General features: G+C 50.8%; 2 protein-coding genes across 16 annotated transcripts in view; one reads left to right on the top strand and one right to left on the bottom strand.

Annotated features, from left to right (window-relative positions):
* Nucleotides 1-8,488, bottom strand: part of Haus8 (HAUS augmin like complex subunit 8) — a 25,888-nt gene extending 17,400 nt beyond the window's left edge. The window contains exons 1-2 of one of the 2 annotated variants that reach the window (XM_029559411.1): nt 8,295-8,488; nt 428-489 (exon numbers count right to left, since the gene is read on the bottom strand). Coding sequence is in view for 1 of the 2 variants with exons in the window: in XM_008824641.3 (XP_008822863.1) it covers nt 428-489; nt 7,613-7,638 (88 nt within the window). In the remaining variant the exon portion in view is untranslated. Of the gene's footprint in view, nt 1-427; nt 490-7,612; nt 7,762-8,294 lie in introns of those variants that run through there. The other variant, XM_008824641.3, reaches the window with a different exon arrangement.
* The window catches only part of Myo9b (myosin IXB), a 93,561-nt gene continuing 86,293 nt past the window's right edge, over nt 8,105-15,372 (top strand). For all 14 annotated transcript variants that reach the window (XM_008824637.3, XM_008824636.3, XM_008824635.3 and 11 more), the window contains exon 1: nt 8,105-8,244. The gene's annotated coding sequence lies outside the window, so the exon portion shown is untranslated. The remainder of the gene's footprint in view (nt 8,245-15,372) is intronic.

The raw sequence follows: 15,372 nt of genomic DNA, 5'->3' as shown, positions 1-15,372 counted from the left end.
ACACACACACACACACACACACACACACACACACACACAAAAAAAAAAGCAGGGTCAGCAGCTGGGTGTGGTGTTGTACCTCTATAATCCCAGCAGATGGAGCTCTCTGAATTTGTGGCCAGCTTGATCTACACAGTGAATTTCAGGCTGGCCAGGACTACGTAGTGAGACCCTGTCTCAAAACCCAGCAAAAACCAAAACCAAAAAAGGGCTGATGAAATGGCTCAGTGGGGAAAGGCTCTTGCCACCGCCAGGACCTAACATGGTAGACGGAGACCCAACTCCTCAAAGTTGTCCCCTGACCAAATTATGTGTGCTATGGCAATAAAACAGATACCAATGCAATAAAACGTTACACAAAAACCCTGAATGAAAAGAAATCAGAACAGAAGGGCCACTTCACTTAAATGGGCCAGGGCAGCCTCACCTTGGAGTCTCTTCTCTTTTGTCTTGGAGCCAGTGAGGGTGCCAGGAGCAGCTGAGGACCTCCTGAGAGAAAAGAAAGAAAGGTATTGCTACCTGACTGAAAGAATTGCCCAGCAGCCAGAGTCCACTTCCCACTAGATGGAGACCCGGCCCGTGAGGAAGTGGGGCAGGTACGGTCACTTGGGCCAAGCAAGAATGCCTAGTGTCCTGGAGAGGATGCAGGCTCCCAGCTCCCTCACTCCCCAGATGGGGTGTGACAGCACTGGGTGTGCACAGAGTGTGGTCAGCAAGGTAGATGGGTGGATGGAAGTTGACCATGGCCCGGTACCTCAGATCTGTCCTTTCAGCTGGGAGAGCAATGGACTTTCTTTGTAAAGGGTCATCTTCCTAGGCCACCTGGCCACTATCATGACCAGCAATTATTCAACTTCGGCATTCTGGAGCCTGTCGTGGTGGGCCATGTAACAGTAAAACTTTACCGACACAGCAACAACTGGGTTTCATACAGTGTTCACATGTCACAAAATAGTTGTCTTCTTTTAGTATTTTTTGTAATATTGTGTGTGTACAACATGTGCTTGTATGAGTGCAGGTCCTTGTATAACAGAGTATGGCGTGCCATGGTGCCTGTGTGGAGGTCTGAGACAGGGTCTCCCTTGTCCACGGCTGCCTACATTAGGCTAGTCAGTCCTCTTATTTCTAGGCTCCTATTCCTGCCTCTGCCTCCCTATAGGGAGGGATTACAGAGGGCATTACATCCAGTTTTTATGTGGGTTCTGGGAACCTATGCTCAGGGTCATCAGGTTTACCATCTTCCCAGCCCTTTTCTGCTTCTGGGACAAGGTCTGGTTCTGTAGCCCAGGCTGGCCTAGAACTCACAATCCTCTTGCCTCAACCAGACCACAGATTATAGGTGTGCGTCACTACTACACTTCTTTTATATGTCTTTTGTTTTTCCTTCAGTCTTTTTGAGACAGGGTCTCCCTGTAGCCCCAGGTGGCCTGGAACTCACTATGTAGACCAGGGTGGACTCAAACTCACAGAGATCCATCTGCCTGCCTCAGCCACCCAAATGCTGGGACTAAAGGTGTGCTTCACCATGCCTGGCTACTTTTGTTTTTTAAGCAACAATTAAAAATGTACAAATCAGTGGCTGGGGAGATGGCTTAGCAGTTAAGAGCTCTTCCAGAGGGCCTAGTGTTCCCAGCACCTATATGGCAGTTCACAGCCATCTACAACTCCAGTTCTAGGGGACCCAACCCCCTCTTCTGGCCTCCACAGGCATATTATGCATGTGGTGCACATACATACATGCAAGCAAAACATTCATATACAAAATGAATCTTTGGCTAGGTGTGATGGCACATACCTTTAATCCCTGCACTCGGGAGGCAGAGGCAGGTGGATCTCTGAGTTCAAGGCCAGTCGGTCTACACAGTGAGTTCCAGGACAGCTGGAGCTACAGGGAGACTCTGTCTCTGGCCTGTGACTTGGACTGGGGAGCTGAGCAGGACTGTGTTTGAGGTCAGGGCAGGTTCCACAGTTAAGGTCCTGTTTCCTATCACTCTTAGCTCATTAGTCAAAAAAAAAAAAAAACAAAACGTATGAGGAGTGTTATGGTTCGGACCTCTCCCTGCAGCCTGCAAATGATGGGCTCCTGCTACAGGCTTTGCAAAATGGGAAGCACTTGGAGGGATGTGTTATGGACAGAAAGGCCAGGCTCATCTGCTGCAGCCCTTTGGGTGTCCCAGCATCAGTGTACCTGTCACTGAGGACTGACAAACACCAGTTGGGGAGGCTGATACAACATGGCTTTGTCTCCCTCATTCTAGGGCCTAGAGGTCTAAGATAAGGTGCTGGCCAGGTGGCGCCATCCACAGACCTACAGATCTAGTCTCTTTAGCACTTTTTTTTTTTTTTTCGTTTTTTTTTTGAGACAGGAACTCACTATGTAGATCAGGCTGGCCTTGAACTCACAGAGATCCGCCTGCCTCTGCCTCCCGAGTGCTGGGACTACAAGCTGGCTAGCACTTTCTATTTTAATTTTGTATAGTTTACTTACTGTGTGTGTGTGGGGGGGTATGCATATGCCACTGTGTGCATGTCAGAGGATAACTTGTGGGATTTGGTTCTTTCGTCCCACCATATGAGTCCTGGGGATCGAACTCAGGTCATCAGGCTTGGTGGCAAGCACCATTACCCACTGAACTGCCTTGCTGGCCTCACAGGACCTTTGCCTGGGCAGGGGAAGCTGCCATGGTATGTGTGCCACACAGTCCCTGGTCACAGCTGAGTGGACCCAATATCTGGCCAGTTCCTCTAAATACACTCACCCTACAGGGTGTGAAGATGCTATAACTGTCACAGTGGAAGACACGCTGCTGGAATTGGGGGGTCAAAGCAAGCAGAAAGCAGACCCGCAAGGCCCACAGCATCCAGATGGAGAGGCTCTGGTGTGATGAACTGATGCTTTAGGGCACCAGGCTGAGCACAGGAGCACCTTAGAGACTTGGGGCCTGGGTCTTATAGATATTTCTTTGTATTGATGGGCATCAGATGCAGGGCTAGGAGAGCCCTTCACCCCTGAAGCCACAGTCCCAGCCTAGGTCTGCATTTTTTTCCTTTTTTAGTTTTCAAGACAGGGACTTCAGTAGCAGAGGCTGGCCTTGAACTCCTGCTCCTTCTGCTTCTCACCCCAGTGCTGGGATGACAGGCTTGTGTGCCACACTTCACTCTGGCTTGTTTTTGATCTCATGGGAGAGAATTCAAGATCAGACATAGATTTAGGGAGAAGAGGCTGGAGCAGCAGATGGGTTTCCATCTTTAAGACAGGGAGAGCAGGTACACCGGAGCCCCAAGGCTGCCTAGGGCCATTGGGAATCTGACCTTTTTTGTAAGAATCCAGACACCTCTCACAGCTTGACATTGAATGCCAAGCCTGGTCAGTGCCTCACTCCTCTCCTGAGAAGAGTTCACTTAGAAGGCCTGCCTGCTCCCACCCCTTCTCTGCTCGGGAATCAGCTCTTGCAGAGAGAGTAGCCACATCGTCTCCCACCAGGTTGATTCTCAGCAGAGCCTCCGCCATGCTGTTGCCTCTGTCCATGGCATGGATATCACTTCTAATAAACTCCTTACTGCCCAGAACCACTAGTTCCACCTAAAACCTAACAGTGTCAAGGCCTTATCCACTAGGGGCAACGTTGTTTTTGAATTTTGAGGAATTCTCTGAGAAGTGGGTCCAGGAGACCTAGAGCCTTCCCATTTCATTAGCAGGTAAAGGTTTCTTTTGCTTTTACTCTTTTTTTTTTGAGACAGGGTCTCCCTGTAGCCCCAGCTGGCCTGGAACTTGCCAGGCTGGCCTTGATCTCACAGAGATCCATTTGCCTCTGCCTCTGGAGTGCTGGGATTAAAGGTATGCTCCATCACATCTGGCTGTTTTTGTTTTTAAAGACAGGGTTTCATACATCATATACATCAGCTCAGGCTGATCTGAAACTCACTACGTAGCTGACTTGGATTCCTGATCCTCCTGCTTTCACTTCCTGACTACAGGGATTCTCTCTTACTGCATCTGGCTGGGGTGCATTTGGGTGCATAAGCGGGTGCTACTAGCAATAGGATCAGGATGTAGAATTTTTTTTTTTTTTTTTTTTTTTTTTTTTTTTTGGTCTTTTTGAGACAGGGTCTCTCTGTAGCCCCATCTGGCGTGGAACTGGCTATGTAGACCAGGCTGGCCTCAAACTCACAAGGATCCACCTGCTGCTGCCTCCCAAGTGCTGGTATTAAAGGCGTGAGCTACCATGCCCGGGCCAGGATGTAGATTTTTAAAAATCAATTTCCAAGTCATTGTTCATAAACAATAACTTCCTAACTCCCAGCCTTGTCTCTTATCAGTGCCACAAAATTCCTTTCAGTAAGGACAGGCCAGCCAGGGCTAACACCCCTCTCCCTGCACACACACAAATTAAAAAATTAAAAAGAAGGAAGCCTATGGCTGAAGCCCCAATATTTCTCAAGCCCACCCTAACAAGGATGGATCTTGGAAATATTAAGGTTCAGATAGCCCTGCCCGTCACCAACAGGATCCCAAGGACTTCTCATGCTCCTGAGTAAAGGGAACCTAGCTGATAAGCACCTTGGTCTTTGAAGTCAAGAGAAGCAGACTTTTCTCCACTGTTTGGCTAACACAGCAGGCTTCCCCTTTGATCTCTAAAGAGGACAGGTTTTAACAGTCCTGCTCTCCCACTCCCCCACCCAACTTTAAAAAAAATACATCTTCCTGCCTTCTGCAGGAAGCAGAAGCCTCCCCCTTTAAAAGACCCCATCCATTCGCTCGTTCTCCACCAACTTTTTACCTATCAGATGGTGCCAAAACCCGGTTCTTACTCAAGGGACCCGCCTGGACTTCTCCAATGCCACTAACTTGGCTCCCAGGTACACTTCTTTTCTCTCTCCTCCTCTCCTCAGCCCTCTGCTTTGCTCTCACCTCTTTCTGGCTCTCCTCACTGGGAACACTCTGCCTTACCTACTTATTTTGATCTCCTTTCCCATTGATTTTCACCACTCCCAGACAGCACTGTGGTCTCCATGATGGGTGACCTGCTTCATCCGTTCCTTATCTCAGATCCCCCACCGGCCGCTCACCACTGCCATCTTGCCCCCCCCCCTTGCCATGGGCCTGCAAGATCTGCTGTCTTCCATCCTTTTTCTTGTCTTTATCCTCTTCCACTGCCTCTCTTCCTCACTTTACTCAGGATGATTTCTGATACTGTTCAATCCAACACATACAAATGCTCTGTATCCTTCTTCTCTCTCCTCCTCCCATACTAAAGCTTTCTGCTCCCTGCTGTGTGCCTGCCTGCCAGCCCACCATTTGTCTGACCTTCCATGCATGCTTTAAACCTGCAGGACCCCAAGGCTTTTTCCTTCCTTCCTGCTATTCACCCCTTCCAGGCAGCTGCCAAGAGCCAAGATTGCCAGCTTGCCTGCCCTGGAAATTTTTTCTTTAACATTCTAATGAAATAAGTTTCCAGCTGGGCCCACCCATCTCTCCTCCTTTCTCCAACTCCCTCTCCATGCCATGACCTTCCCTCTCTCCAGCACCACTCTAAGTCCATCACCTGCTCTCCTTCCACTAACTTTCCTCTAAAAAAAAAAAAATCCAAAACCTTAAACACCTCCTTGCCAAATATTCCCTAGTCTCCCCTATTCTGGCTTCTAGCTCAAATAACCCATTTATCCCTCCTGTATCTAACTTCCACTTTGATTCCAGACCCTGCCTCCGATAGCCCTGCCCTTCCATCCCCTCATGGACAGGACACCCCTCCCGCCTCTTCCACTCTAACAGTTATAAAGTCTGAACAGGGTTATAGCACAGTTTTCCCTAATTGATCATGCTGGAGGTTGTAAACGTCAATTCGATAATGTTTAACTATGTACCAATTGCTTTTTTCCACCTAAAGCAAGGTTTTCATAGACCACTCACTAAACTACATAAGGTAAAAGATTTACCTAAAAACTTATAAAACACAATATGTACATGGGTAATGTTAACATTACATTATGTGTATAATTTAGGTTCCATGTTCTTTTAATAAGATGATGCTACACACTTTCTTCTGAGTCAAACTACGATCATCTTCATGACTTCAGCTGTGTCCACTAACAAAAATCATCACAATTGAACTTGTTGACTTGACAACTGTATTCTTTAATTAAAAGAGGGGAGGTAAGCAGGGTCATTGGACCCTCACCTGAGTATCCGCCTGCTCTTCCCAGCCAACTGTATGTAATTTGACCCTAATCACATGGTCTCCTGGACTTGGAAAAGACTAAAGTATATTATCTAAAAAAAGGCTAGGAAGAGAAGGCTTGATCCATGCTGGGTTAAGGCTTTCCGATGTAAATACTCTCAGGTCACTCATACACCTCAGCAACCCCTCAGTCATCTCTGTGAGTAAGCTCAGTAAATTCACTGGTTCCCCAGAAAAATTTTAATGTAATCAAACATTGATTTGATACTACAACAAAAAGGGGAAAAACATTGCTTAGTATCCCCAAGAAAAGAAGTCTCACAACAGATAAAAATGTGTTTGCTAATGTTATTGTCTCATGGTTATTAAAAAAGGAAAATGGAAAAGTGGAGGATGTTGGAAGGATATGAGAATGGAGATATTTTTAAAGAAGGATTTATGTATGAAGATTATGATGGCTGGATATTTCCAGAATTGACAGAGAAATGAGAAAGCAGGGCAGGTGATGAAGCTCCGTGTAGGGTTGTTACAGTATAACGAGGATGAGACAAGGATAATGTGTAGACAGTCTTAAAATTTCTAAGGTCACAGCTTAGTTAACTAGTCTAAACCAGAAGGGAATCTGCCCCATGTGTTCCTTTGCTAATAAACTCTGCCTTCTATTGATCAACCCTATTCGTCATGCGGCTACTTTTTATCTATCAGGAAATAGTGACTGCAATAAACTAGTCTCAAGCTGGGTGTAGTGACCCTAGATTGTCATCCCAGCACTGGCAGATGGAGGCAGGAAGATCTGGAGTTCAAGGCCATACCTGGCTACATAGTGAATTTAAGGATACAGCCTGAAAAAAGTAATTTTTGAGAGATGCTCTGTGGCGCACACCTGTGTCCTCAGACCTCGGAAGGCTGAGGCAGGAAGATCTTAAGCTGTGGGTCAGCCTGCACAAGACAGCCAGTCAATCAATGAACAGTAGGATTTCTGGAGTCATAGGAGGTGGCTCACGCCTGTCAACCCAGGACTCCCGAGGTGAAGGCAGGGGCATCAGGAGGTCGAGGCCAACCTCAGCTATATAGAGTTTCAAAGCGAGCAGGGCTACACAAGTGTGTCTCATTAACAAAACAAAACATGCCTCACAGTCCTCTCGAGGCTGAGCGCGCCCCCGGCTCCGAAAGCTTGGCAGGGGGATAAGCTACCTGCTCCCAATTTGAAAGCGCGGATCTAGGCAGAATTCGAACCTCGCGCCTCTCTCGGACCCAGGCTCCCGAGCATGCGCAGAATCCGGTCAGACCCGGGGCCTTCACTCTGAGTGTGATTCCGGGGGTCGCTCCGAGGTCCCCGCTCCCCAGCATATCTCTGACAGTTCAAGCTCTTGTTCAGCCCTCTGGCACCCCCAAACCTTCCTCAAATCCCGGCCCGCGGCACCCCAACTCACTCGGCGCTGCGCTCGGAGTCCGCCATCTTCCCGCCTTCTACTCAAAGTGCCTCTGGGCCTGGGCTGCCTCAGCCCTTAGCACATCGCGCCGCGCGAGGGCGGTGTCCGCAGGAGCCAGCGGAGTGGGCGTGTCCTGAGTTCCTCCCCTGCTCTTCCCTTGCACTTGGTATCACCAGCCAACCGGCTGTATGGGCGTGGCTTATCGCCCCGCCTCTCAGAATAGCTGACGTCTCGCCCCGCCCGCCTCAGCCCCTAGGCTGCGTGAGCTCGCCAGCCGCAGGGGTCCGCCGCCCCGGGCTCCGTGTGGGCGTGGCTCCGAGGAGCCCCGCCCCCCAGCCACCTCCTCAGCCACTCGGAAGTGGGAGCGCGCCAACCGCAAGGAGAGACCGCCCCAGGCGGAACGGGGCGTGGCCCAAAGCCGCACCGCCCCTCTGACGTGCTGGCGTCCCGCCCCGGTTCTCCCCACCCCCCCAGCTCCTCCGGAACCCGGAAGTGGGAGCGCGCGGGGGGAGCGGCGGGCGCGTATCGGCGGGGCGGAGCAGAGCTGAGTCGCCCGGAGTAGCGGGCGGGCTGGCGGGCGTCAGGGCGTGGAGCCGGCCTGGGACCGGCGGCCCGTGGCGGCGGAGGCCCAGGTGAGTCCCCGGGGCGGCAGTGAGCGGAGACCAGAGTGGGGTATACGCACTGGGGTCAGGGCCGGGGACGCGTGGACGGGATGCGGCCTGGAGGGGCTCGGCGATGCCGATCCGGACGGCTCCAGCGGGCGCGGGCGAGGAGGCTGAGGCTTGGAGCGCGTCTTTGAAGAGGACGTGTCTGCGGTGGCAATTGGGGGTTCTCTGGAAACGCGGGGACGACGTGGAGGCGGAGCCGAGGGGCCCGAGCTGGGGAAAGAGTCCAGAACCTCCCGGGGTCTGCACGCGCAGTCCCTGCTCTGGGGTGTCCAGGGGGAGCCCCGCCGGCGCTCCATGCACCGGACAAGGTGTGTGGGGTCGCGTCCCGCTCTTGGGAAAGGGGGGTTAGCCACGCTAGGACGGGTCCTAAGAGCGCCTGCGGGGTGGGGGGCGGGAAGAAACTGGTTCCAGAAGCCCTGGGGCGATGTTGGGGTGCAGCCTCTGGAGACTCGCCCCCGCCTTCCCCTTCTTGATTCATCTTCCTGACTTCACACCCCAACAGCTGGGTGATCCGCCGGGGCGAGTCCCAGGGCCCTCTGGGTCTGTCTCCTCCTGCCTTGGAACGTGCATCACTTTGCGCTTTAAGAAGACTAGCTGGATTCTCTGGGAGCTAGGAAGGCGTTTGGGATGCCAAACTGTGTGTCAAAAGGAAGGAGCTGGGGTGCCGTGCTGCTAGAGCTCGAGGTGGTGCGTCCTTGAACTTAAATGGGTAAAAGAACATACAGGAAATCTGTCCCCCGGTAGTGGCTGTGAGCTCAGTCTCACGCACAGCTGCCAGCATGCCCTCCTCCTTTCCCTAGCGTCCCCTAAGCCCAGGGGTTCTTAGGGGAGACCTCTCTGTGCCTTTTGCTGGGATGGGAGCACTTAAGACATCCACCTTGCAGTCCCCTGGGTTCCAGCTCCTTCCTTAACTAGGGCTGTTGTCTAGTCTTTGAGTTTCCAGAACCTTAAGGAGGCTAGAGAACTGTAATGTGTCACAGCCTTGTCTGCTTCTACAAGGGCCTGCAGCTGCATGGTTTTGATTGGCACTACTTTCTATTTTCCCCTCCCCACTGCCAGGATCCTTATCTGCCATGTGCCAGAAGGGAAAGGCCAGCCTTAGAGCTGTTTCATACTCAAATCTGGACAGTTTGAATGTAAAGAAGGCCTCAGATACATAACTACTCCATTCACTTTCAGAATGTTCTGGTCTTTAAGGAAGATTTTCAGCTTAGCTTGCCCCAGGACACAGCCCATGGTCATGCCTCCTGCAAACAATGACAAAGCCTGCTTGGGCCTAGACACTCCAAGGGACAGGCTGGAACCCTCCTATGCCATGGGCACACTGTTTCCTCGGTGCACTCAGAGCATGTGACCCAGTGAGGGGTGGTCTTGTGGAAGAAGCACCCTGTGTTTGGAGTCTGGCCTCAGCATGTTCTGCCTGTTTCTTCTCTTGCAAATGAATGGATTGGCCTGTGTCAGCCTTTTTTTAAAGCACCAACTCCACTGAGGAACTTCCGTGTTTCTGGTACAACGCTTTGGTTTGATGTAGCCCCAGCTCTTCTCCCAAGTTCCTCCTGTGGTGCTGGGGATGGGATCCAGAACCTCACGCATGCTAGACATACGCTTTGCCACAGAGCTGCACCCTCAGCCAGGGGCTGAACATATTTCTTGCATGGTGATGCACCTGTCCCCAACTCTGGCTGTGACTTTTTAGTTGAGCAGAACCCTCTGTTAAGTCCAGCTGGTGACCATGTGGGTCTGATGTGCTGGGAACTCTCTCCCTTCTACTGGGACCCAGGATCACATTCTCCTCCCAACACTGGTACTTCCCTCATCCCTCCAAAGTAGGATGTGTTGGGTGGGTCCATGGTTGAGTTGAGCTGCTTGTGCCAAGTGCTTGGCTGCCTCCTGACAACAGAGCTGAGGCCTCTTTGTGCCTCAGAAGGACAAGTGAGCATGGAGTTCTGTTCAGGCAGACTTTGTAGTGACAGGTGGCACAGGTTATCACTAGGCAGAATTGGGGACACCCAGTGTGAGGCTTGTGGAGGATTCTACCAAGTTTCCTCAGAAGAGGGGCCTGGCTGCAGGCTATACCTGAAAAGCTGGGAGAGAGCTGGGCCTGCGTGGTGAGAGAGCAGGAGCAGAGAGCTTGAGGCCCTGTGTGTACTCACCCCAGCACCCGCTTTTTGTTTCTGCCACCACCATTAAGAAACTCCATGTCCCTTTTTCCCAAAACAGACCCAGGCAGGTGATGGCTTAGCAGCTGGGGACCCAGGCTTTCTAGAACCAGGAAGTAGAGCTGGGAGTGTAGGCTCCTTAGCACAGGCACTGCCCTCAGTTCCATTCCCAGTACCCCAAGAGAACAGAAGACAAAAAGCTCTTGTTTAGGAGCCTGCCAGGATGGCCCTTATATAGGACCAATTCTCCAGAGTCAGGCAGTCACCCATCCTAGCCTTCTGGGCATCCTTTGCCCCCAGTGCCACCTGTGTGCATCTGGCATCTCCTGAGGGTGGTACCCAGAGATGGTGACAGGTGATTTTGTGTGTTTCTGGGGTGGGGTACACAGAATGGCCCCAAGGTGAGAATAGATGCTCTGTGGGAAAATCTGACTTCCTCCCCACTGACCTCAGTGGGTTTTGGGGGAGATTCACTGGATTCTGGGGGCCAGCTACTTAATCAGTGGGGAGTATGTCTGATAAGGAGGGATTGTCAGGGAGGGGCCTGGGGCAGATGGGCCAGCTGAGGGGGCCCCTGGGCACAACAGAGCCATTGTCTCTCTGTCCTTCCTACCACCACTGACCTGGATTTCTGGAGGCTCTGTCCCAGTGTGGGAACAAACTGTCACTTTTCTTGTAAGATTAGTGATACCAGATTCCATTTTCAGAGGTCATCCCGGATCACTGTGGCTTTGATAAACTAGCTGCATTATCTCCTGTGGGCCCTGAGGCACCCATCCCTTCCATAGCATGTGCTGCTGAAGTTTTTTGTTGTTCTTGCCTGTCTATCTTGCTGCTCCCGTCTCTGCCTATTCTCTTTGACAACGCCACCACCCCCCACAACTGATCTTGACATTGCTGCTTCACCCTAATGTGGCTCACTCTAGGGCCCCTTTGAATGATATGGCCCCTGTGTTGCACCCACCATGCCTTTGTGTCTTTGAGGTCCATAGCCCAGCTGTACCAGGCAGCCTCTGCTCGGATGCCACTCAGCCGGGCCTAGGAGTGGCCACCCCCAGAGCAAGACAGGCCCTTCTCTTCTGCCCTTGTGGTCCCCGGAGGGGCAGAACAAAGGGCCCTGTCTCCACATCAGCCGTCCTCTTTGGCTGGGAAAGAGCCTCCTTGGTTAGGCATGTTGGCAAATGTAGCCAATGAATTGGGGAAGCTAATCACTTCCTAACTGAGGCACCCTGAAGTGATTCAGGGGTTCAGCCTAGGAGATCAGTGACCAATGAGTAAGCGGTCTGGGTCTGACTCATTGTAGATCCTGGCTCTGGCCTGTGGGTTTTTTGTTTTTTTTTGTGTGTGTGTGTGTGAGAGAGAGAGAGTGAGTGTGAGTGTGAATGTATACGTGCAAGATGGGGAGCCAAGCTAGAGGTGATCCCTTGCTGCCAGGATTGGGTCTCCCACAAATTAGAGGGACAACCAATAGGAAGGACTTTGTTGTTACTTAGTTCTAAAGGTTAGAGGTCCAAGATCAATGTGTGGGCATGGCTGCCTGCATCTGGGGTTGTATGAAAATTGACTCCAGGCTTATAACTGGCTGTCTTCTACTCTGTGTATCCTCATCACCTTCCTCTGAGCCTGTTTGTACCCTAACTTCCTCTTAGAAGGAAACTAGCTACTCAGATGAAGGTCCACCCTGGGACCTTAATTTAATCACCATTGTCAAGACTTCCATCCAGATACCTTTTAAAGCCCTGGGTAGAAAGCTTGGAGTGGCCACACACCTGTGAGCCTAGTACCTGGGAGGCTGAGGTAGGAGGGTTGTGAGTTTGGAGACCAGACTAGTCTATATAGCAAGACCCTGGCTCATTTACAAAGCAATAAAAATGAGTAAAATGTTCTCAAAAGTTCTGAGCTTTAGGACGTTAGCATGTGAACACTGGGTGGGAGATTTCAGCCCGGCACACTGGATAATGGACAAACTTAGTTTTTAGACAGTAAAAGACTTTGGAGAAACAGTGATTTCCCCATGTAACTGTTTTTATCCAGTTTTGTCTCAGTTAAATAAACACTCTTAAGGAGTGGGCAAGTTGGTTGGCCACGTCAACCCTGGAAGCTCCCTGAGAGGGAATTTTCTGAATCTTATGCTCATGTTCAGGGTGACTCCAGAGGGGGTGGGCCCTGCCTGGGAGGAGTGGGTTGTCCTGTGGGACTTTTGTTGTTTTTGAGACAGGGTCTCATGTAGTCAAGGTTGGCCTTGAGCTCCTGATCCAAGAACAAGATGACAGGCATGTGCCACCTCATCCTCCTTTTCTTGTGAGCCCAGCTTGGGGCTGTAAGTGCTGGATAGAGGCCCAGATGAAATTTACAAATGAGGCATGGAGTGGGGTATCCCAATCTAGGCATTTCCGTGTCATAGAATGACACCCAGAAGCAACTCAGAACCAACTACTGCCCCATGATCAAATCCTTTAGTGAAGGTGGGGGGGTTGACCGGAAGCTAGGCTGGGAGCTGGCCATCAGGGACAAGGACATTGAGGACAAGCACCCTCAGAAGCCAGATCCACATCCCAGTGAGGGCCATGACCGTGGATTGGTTGGGCTATGGAGGAAATTCCCCAATTGAGGCTCCCTCTACCCAGGTGTGTCAAGTTGACACTAAAGCTATCCAGCACATGGGGACAGGACACAGACTCACTAAACATATTGCAAAAAGTCATTCTCAGGCTCTGTGTTTGATGTGTAAAAGAATTTTTGTGTTTTTAAAAAAAGATTCATTTTATGTATCAGTGTTTTGCTTGTATGTATGTAAGTGCACCATGTGTGTGAAATGCCTGCAGAAACCAGAAGAGAGCATCTGATCCCCTGGACTGGAGTTACATACCATGTTAGCTGTCATATGGGTACTAGGAACCAAACCTGGGTCCTCTGCCAGAGCAGCCAGTGCTCTTAACCGCTGAGCCAGCCCTTCAGCCCTGAAGAATTTTGTGTTTATAGTTACATGCATCGCTATGATGTCTTTTTTTTGTTTTTGAAACAGGGTCTCCTTGTAGCCCCAGCTGTCCTGGAACTCACTATGTAGACCAGGCTGGCCTTGAACTCACAGAGATCCGCCTGCCTCTGCCTCCTAAGTCCTGGGACTACAGGTATGCGCCACCACGCCTGGCTATGATGTATTTTTTTAAGACACGTTTTTGCTATGTAGCTCAGAGTGGCCTGGAACTTGCAACCCTCAATCTTCCTGTCTCAGCCTTCCAAATGTTAGGCTCACAGGCATGCTTCCATTTTGTATTTGTAAATACACCTTCTTTTGTATTTTTTTACACTTGATCTTAGCCAAAAGGCTGAGAAGTGCTATTTTTATATTTAAAAAAAATTTTTTTTATTATTTTTATTTTATGTGTATATGTGTATTGCCTGCATGTCATGTAGGTAAGTACACCCGTGTCATGTAATGCCCTTGGAGGACAGAAGAGGCTGTCGGATCCCCTGGAACTAGAGTTATGGACAGTTGTTAGCTGCCATGTGGATGCTGGGATTCGAACCTGGGTCTTCTGCAAGAACAGCCAGTGTGCTTAACCGCTGAGCCATCTCTCCAGCCCTGTATTTTTTATTTTTTATTATTTGTCTTTCTGAGACAGGGTCTCTCTGTAGCCCTAGCTGGCCTGGAACTTGCTATATAGACCAGGCTGGCCTCAAACTTACAGAGATCCGCCTTAGTCTGCCTCCCAAGTGCTGGGATTAAAGGTGTGTACCACCACACCCAGCTTTCTTTTGTATTTGTAAATGTTCTAAAATCCAAAAATATCCCCAATCCAAAATGCTTGTGGTCCCTGGCATTTCCAGTAAGGGATTCTTCCATTTTTTTTTTTGAGACAGGGTTTGACTGTGTAGCCCTGGCTGGCCTGGAGCTTACTATGTAGACTAGGCTAGCCTCGAACTCACAGATCCTCCCGCCCTGCCTCTGGAGGGCCAGGATTAAAGACTGCACCACTATGTTGAGCCCTGCTAAGGGCTTCTTGACCTGTGAGACCTCAGGCCAGTGTTTACTGAGTGGCTATTTCATTCCCAGCTGAGGTGGGCAGATCCTGAGTGTCTTGGGTGTATGGGAGGGCAAGTTCAATCGAGTTGTGTCTTGGGGATCCCATATACTAGAGCAACTTGGACTGAAGGCAGGCCAGCTCTGAGGTCCCTGGTGATCCTGGGGCTTTAGATGGCCACAGCCATAGGACTGTAATCCAGTCTTTTCTCCCAAAGGCTGTCAATGAACTGCCTGTCAAAGCACATTGGGAGCTGGGTGCTCTGAGGCTGTAGGGTCATGAGTTCAAGGCCAGGATTATGCAGGACCTTGGCTGCTTTCCCCCCTTCCCATCTCAAATGCCCACCTTGATCCTGTAGGTTTTGGGGTCCCCCTTCTTCCCCCTCAGATGCTTGGGGTAGATTTTGCTGTAGGTGGAAGGCTGTACTGGCTCCGTGAGACCGTGAGTATTGTCGCTGTCCTCTGCCTGCTCTGTGCCAGGAACGCCCCACCCACGTGGCAGTCGCTGAAAATGGCACACGTTTTTCATCCCAGCAGTCAGGAGGTGGAGGAAGAAAAGATTAGGAGTTGAAGGTCAGCCTCAGCCATGGGGAATTGGAGGCCAGCCTGGGCTACACAAGAGAGGGAGAATGGGCATACTCGGGAAAACACTGATATGTTCCAAGCCTGTGGATTTAGGAGAGGGTCTCAGGGTTTCTCACTACGCTGAAGCCAGGGACAGGGAAACCCGAATAGCCTGCGTCTTCTCAAAGGTCCTGGGGCAGCTGTTGTAAGTGGCCACAAGACAGGTGGCTTAAAAAAGCAGGAATGGAGTTCTCCAATTCTGCAGGCCCCCTCAGAAGCTTGAAGGAGGCTCATTCCTGCACCCCTGGCTTCCGCTCCACTGGGTAGCCTGTGTCTTGGGTTGCA

The sequence above is a fragment of the Nannospalax galili genome, unplaced genomic scaffold (genome assembly GCF_000622305.1).
Source record: "Nannospalax galili isolate Female #2095 unplaced genomic scaffold, S.galili_v1.0 scaffold529, whole genome shotgun sequence".
Classification (NCBI taxonomy): domain Eukaryota; kingdom Metazoa; phylum Chordata; class Mammalia; order Rodentia; family Spalacidae; genus Nannospalax; species Nannospalax galili.
The sequence above is the reverse complement of the archived record's forward strand: the minus strand, read 5'-3'. Positions and strand labels throughout refer to the sequence as shown.